The following is a 5796-nucleotide window of genomic DNA, read 5'->3' as shown; positions in this document are numbered from 1 at the left end:
TGGGTCTTCTTTTGGGAAAACCCAGCTAAGACAGTACTTACAGTGTTGGTCTTTTTTTGTTTTTCCTGCGGGGGAGAAAGATTGTCGCTGAGCTAACATCTGTGCCAGTCTTCCTCCATTTTGTATGTGGGATGCCACCACAGCATGGCTTGATGAGCAGTGTGTAGGTCTGCGTCCAGGATCCAAACCTGTGAACCCCAGGCCACTAAACTGGAGCGCTTGAACTTAACCACTACACCACCGGGCCAGCCCCAGTGTCAGTCTTTGATTTCTTTCCTTCCTCCAACTTTTTCTGCAGTCCATTGTGAGGTGTGTCCCTGGCGTTGGAATCTACTTTGGCACTCTCTACTCTTTGAAGCAGTATTTCCTGCGAGGCCATCCCCCCACTGCCCTGGAGTCGGTCATACTGGGGGTGGGCTCTCGCTCAGTTGCAGGGGTCTGCATGTCACCCATCACTGTGATCAAGACACGTTACGAGGTGAGTTTGACTGCTTTAGGCCCTCAGGGTGGGTAAACAGAGGCACTGGGCCCTTGAGTCAAGTGACCACTGGTGTCAACTCCTGATTTATAACCTAACGTAGAGGTGGATGTGGTCAGAGAACCCATTTGTGTAGGCAGGCCAAGCCACATGTGAACCAGAGCTCGCAGTGCCCTGGTAATGCCACATACCCTGAAGTTTGCTTGGTTCATTGCTCAAACCCAGGGCCGCTGTGCCAGTCACTGGTTCTATGCTTCCTTTGCAGAGTGGGAGGTACGGCTATGAGAGCATCTATGCAGCCCTGAGGAGCATCTATCGCAACGAGGGACACCGGGGCCTCTTCAGTGGCCTGACAGCAACACTCCTTCGTGACGCACCCTTTTCTGGAATCTACCTGATGTTTTACAACCAGACCAAAAACATCATGCTCCATGGTATGGATAAAGGAAGGTGTGGTGGGGAAGAGATATCCCTAAGACATCACCTCCTCACCACTTTCTTTTGATATGAGACTATTTGTTGTTCTTAGCAGCGCCAGATTCTTAGCAGAGTTAAGGAGCTGAGTCATATCAGCTTTATGTCAGGATGGGGCTGGGTGCAACGGTTGACATGACAGACGTGGTCCCTGGCCTTTCGAGTTGATAGCCTGTTGAGGCAGAGTACTGATAGTACTGTAATTCTTGAGTGGGGAGGGGGTGGAATAAAGCACGTTTTGCATAGGTCTTGCAACCATACTTCCCCAATTTGCCTGATCTTAAGATTGCTGGGTCCCACCCAAGGACTCCTCAATCAGATGCTTTAGGGTAAGACCTAGGAGTCTGTATTTTTGAGGAAGCACTTGAAGGTATTCTTATCAGACGAGTTTGGGAAACTGCAATGGGTTAGGAGCTGGAAGAAAAATATTATTTTCACCTCCCTTGCTGTGTTCCCAGTTAATGTGGTTTTGAGCCCTTCATTTGGCTGAAGAGAAAGGTGCCAAACCTCAGGCATTCTGGCAGGCCCACTACCTGTAAGATCATGTTGGGCAAGACATGGGCAGAGTCAGTGGGCAGTAAACATCCACCCAAGCAGAGCCAGGTATTGATAGAAACACATCCTGTAAAATGAATCTTTGTTCAATAAGGTTCCTATGGATAATTTGAGCAAAGAATTGCAACCAAGGTCATTTAATTGGGGAAGCTAGAATGCCACCATCAGGTGATCAGTGATGATCAGCTGCAATTGGGGTGTTTGGGAGATTTGCTGCTTCTCCCTAGGCACCAGGAGGTATGACGCTGTAGATCACAGCCTTATTTTGCAGTAGAAAATTAAGGCACTATCAGAGCTTGGATGTACCTTTTTAACTGCTCAATCCGTCTTAAAATTTTTTTTATTTGGTATTTAGAAATCATTTTAAACTTACAAAAAAGCCACGAGAATAGTACAAATAACTCCATAGCCCTTATTATTCTCTTTTTATATGTATAATTGCTTTTTCCAAACCATTTAAAAGTAAGTTACAGGGGCCGGCCCAGTGGCGCAGCAGTTAAGTTCTCATGTTCCCCTTCGAGGGCTGGGGGTTCGCTGGTTGGGATCCCGGGTGTGGACATGCACTGCTTGTCAAGCCATGCTGTGGTAGGCATCCCACATATAAACTAGAGGAAGTTGGGCATGGATGTTAGCTGAGGGCCAGTCTTTCTCAGCAAAAAGAGGAGGATTGGCGGCAGATGTTAGCTCGGGGCTAATCTTCCTCAAAATAAAAAAATTAAAATTAAAATTAAAAAAAAGTGAGTTGCAGACATGATGCCCCTTTCTCGTGAAATACCTCAGTGTGTATTTCCTGAGAACAAAAACATTCTCATATAACCATCCTACCAAATTCAGGAAATTTAACATAGTTATAATTCTTTAATCTATAGTCTGATCTATAGTCTTAATTTCACCAATTGTCCCAATAATATACTTTGTAGCAATTTTTATTTTTTATTTTTAAGAGTATAGGCCAGTTACATAACTTCAGCATGGGTTTATCTGATGTTTCCACGTGACTAGATTCAGTTATACATTTTTAGCAAGAGGACCACATATGTGATGTTGTGTCCCCCAGTGCCTTATGTCAGGAAACTCATGGCATCAGTTTGGCCCATTGTGGGGAATATTAACTTTTTATCACTTGCATAAGATAGTGTGTCCACTGAAAACTCAATTATTTTTTCTTTTGTAATTTGTAAGTATCTCTGTGGGGAAAGACTTTGAATCTATATAAATCTATATAAAACATCCTGTTCCTTTCATCCATATATTTTGGCATCAGTCAATGATTCTTGCCTGAATCGATTATTATTATGATGGTTGTAAAAAGGTGAATTTTTAACTTCATTATTCCATCCACAATTAGTTACACCTTTAAATTTTTAATTCTTAACCTCATTGGAATCCAACCCCTTCTGGCTTTTGGAAAGAATTAGTGGGCAACTTGGCCTTGATATTTATCTGATGAATGTGAGATTTGTTTATAACTGAATGTTGCCTTTGTCCTATTTCAGACCAGTTGGATGTGGCCTTTCTTCCCGTGGTAAATTTCAGCTGTGGGATATTTGCTGGTATTCTGGCCTCACTGGTAACTCAACCTGCAGATGTTATCAAAACTCATATGCAGCTCTCCCCAGTGAAATTTCGGTGGATTGGCCAGGCAGTGACACTCATATTCAAAGTAAGGATATAGAAAAAATACTGGTTCTTATTGTGGTTAAGGCCCTCTCTCTCTAGAGCAGTAGCTCTCATCCTTTACACATTAGAATCACCTGTGGAACTTTGAAAAATCCCCATTCCCAGGGTACAACCTGGGCTGATTATATCAGAATCTCTTGGGGAGTGAAATGCTGACATCAGTATTTTAAGTTTCTCAGTGATTCCAATGTGTTGCCAAGGTTGAGAATCACTGCTAAAAACCTATGGGTTTTTTTGGGTGGGGGGGGGGGGGGGGGCGTACATTAGGACAACCTGTGCCATTTGTTAAACATGCGGATTGCTGGGCTCCACCTCAGACCTACTGAATCAGGTGATCTGGGAGGACTAGTAATCTCATCTAGGACCTAGGAAGAAATACAGTCAGGAAAAACCCACAAACACATTGTTTGTTTCTAGGCGCTTGCTCTAATACAAATGGACAAATGGTATTATTGAAGACAAAAAGTACAGTAGATGTAAAGTGTACTAAAGTGCTATTTAAAAGCCACTGAGTTGGCCCTTTGGAAACAAGTTCTTTTATCACACATCAAATATCCTTGTTCAAGGTAAATTTGTCACTTACATCTTTAGATTTTTCTGTACTTCTCAATTTTTCTGTGTAGCAGGGGAAACACAAGAGCATATGCATCGAGTATCTGTCTCACCCTGGATCTATGCAGACATTTGTGAATCTGATCAGATTCCTCACACTGCTTAGGTTGCCTGCTTTCTTATTCTCTACACCTAAAATCATAAAGTTTGAAAATATATTCTCAGTATATATGAAAATGGCAGGAATGATAACAATAGGAATGAAGAAATCAATCCAGATTATGAGGGAGGAGTAAGAGGTGTTTTGTCTTTGATTCTTATATAGGGCCACCAAGAACATACAGTCAGTTACAAAAAGATGTCCCTCCAGGCAGGCAAATTGCCAAAAGGGCACCTTGTCCTTCAGCCTGGAGCCTGGGCCCAGGGCTTGGCAAGCAGACCTTGGTCTGTATTTCAGCTGCCACCTGGGGCTGGGTACTTCCATGCACTGTACAAGCTGTACAACTGCACACAGCAACCCCACAAAAAGATTTTCAGCTAAGAGATAAATTCCCCAGGATAGAGCAAGCCTAAAAAGATAGAGCTTAGTGACTATGCAAAAATATATAGTTTTTAAGTTCATTGTCCCCTTGGACCCTAGCTTCGGCATTATTTATAAAAGTCTAAAAAACTAAGACTTAAAAATAGGGTAACACAGAGAAAGTCTCCTACTCTTGTGCCAGGTGTATAACTGCATTGTTACTTTGCTTCCAGAGTTTTGACGTTCGTTTTCCTCCTAGGACTATGGGCTGCGTGGCTTCTTCCAAGGAGGTGTCCCCCGGGCCCTCCGCAGAACTCTGATGGCAGCCATGGCGTGGACAGTCTACGAAGAGATGATGGCCAAGATGGGCCTGAAGTCCTGACTGAGAGGGGACTGCGAAAAGATGGGATCTGTTGCCCTGCCTGCTTTCTGCCATGGGCTGCCTCCTCTCACCATCCTGGAGTCAGATGAAGTCCTCTCTGGAAAGCTAGGCAGATACGTCACCTTCGGCTACCCAACTCAAGTAGAGAATAGATGGGCCTGACTCAAGCCCTCGGAATCTCCCCAAAGAGGAGTCACTGATACACGCAGCCCTTTGGGGAGTCAGGAGAAGGCTTTGCGTACCCTGCAAGGCTACTTGAAAAGGCATTTCCGGAGAGAGCTCTGCCAGGTGGCTCCATCTCAGCCACCCGTCTACACCACGGTGCCTCTTTGGATGTGTTCTTGGGCAAGGCATCACAAAGCCAGAAAGGCAGTGTGCCTCGTGCTGTGGCCGAGGAGCTCCAGCAGGGGAGGCGGGGTCTTCAGAGAGAGGAGTCACTGTCACCAGGCTGAAGTCTGCGTCTGAGGGGATGTTAGGATGAGGAAGAAAAGGTTCCTAATCACCTTCCCAGAGACTCTGGAGAAGGGGGGACAGTGGCTTCCTAGCCTCTTAAGTGTCCAAATTAAACTTTTTCATCTTGGCTCCTGTACTGTTTCAACTCTAAGTTGTTCTGGCATTTTTGTGCAGCTGAAGTTCAGATAAATAAAATGAAGCATTTTATCACTGAAGACTTTGGCATACCTAGCGTCATCACTCTGTCCTGAAATAATAAAATAGTCTTAAGTTGGCTGGTTCTTGACCTATGTGGATTCTAAAACCTAAAAATTTTTTAAACAGCTTTATTTTATATATCATACAATTCACCAATTTCAAATATATGATTCAGTGATTTTCAGAAACTTTACACAGTGGTACAACCGTCACTCTAAATCAGTTTAGAACACATTCATCCCCAAGCAGGTCTCTTATTCACAATTAATCCTTGTTCTGAGCCCCAGCCAGCCACTGATCTGCTTTCTGACTCTATAGATTGGCCTTTTCTGTACATTTCATATAAATGGAATCATAAAATATGTAGTCTCTTGTTCTGGTTTCTTTGGCATAAAGTTTTTGAGGTTCATCCATGATGTGGCATGTTCAACACTTTGCCCTTTTTATTTTATGGTTGAATAATATTCCATTGTATGCCTATACCATATTTTATTTACCCATTCA

The 5796-nt window shown here is 43.6% G+C and overlaps 1 protein-coding gene across 1 annotated transcript in view; it reads left to right on the top strand.

Annotated features, from left to right (window-relative positions):
* SLC25A38 (solute carrier family 25 member 38) overlaps nt 1-5368 on the top strand; it is a 12297-nt gene extending 6929 nt beyond the window's left edge. The window contains exons 4-7 of the mRNA XM_046645119.1: nt 299-478; nt 744-912; nt 3004-3170; nt 4519-5368. Coding sequence (XP_046501075.1) covers nt 299-478; nt 744-912; nt 3004-3170; nt 4519-4641 — 639 coding nt within the window. The 3' untranslated portion in view covers nt 4642-5368. The remainder of the gene's footprint in view (nt 1-298; nt 479-743; nt 913-3003; nt 3171-4518) is intronic.
* Nucleotides 5369-5796: the final 428 nt, after the last annotated feature.

Source organism: Equus quagga, chromosome 1 (assembly GCF_021613505.1).
Source record: "Equus quagga isolate Etosha38 chromosome 1, UCLA_HA_Equagga_1.0, whole genome shotgun sequence".
Classification (NCBI taxonomy): Eukaryota; Metazoa; Chordata; class Mammalia; order Perissodactyla; family Equidae; genus Equus; species Equus quagga.
Note: the sequence above shows the minus strand (reverse complement) of the source record. Positions and strands in the feature narration are given on the sequence as shown.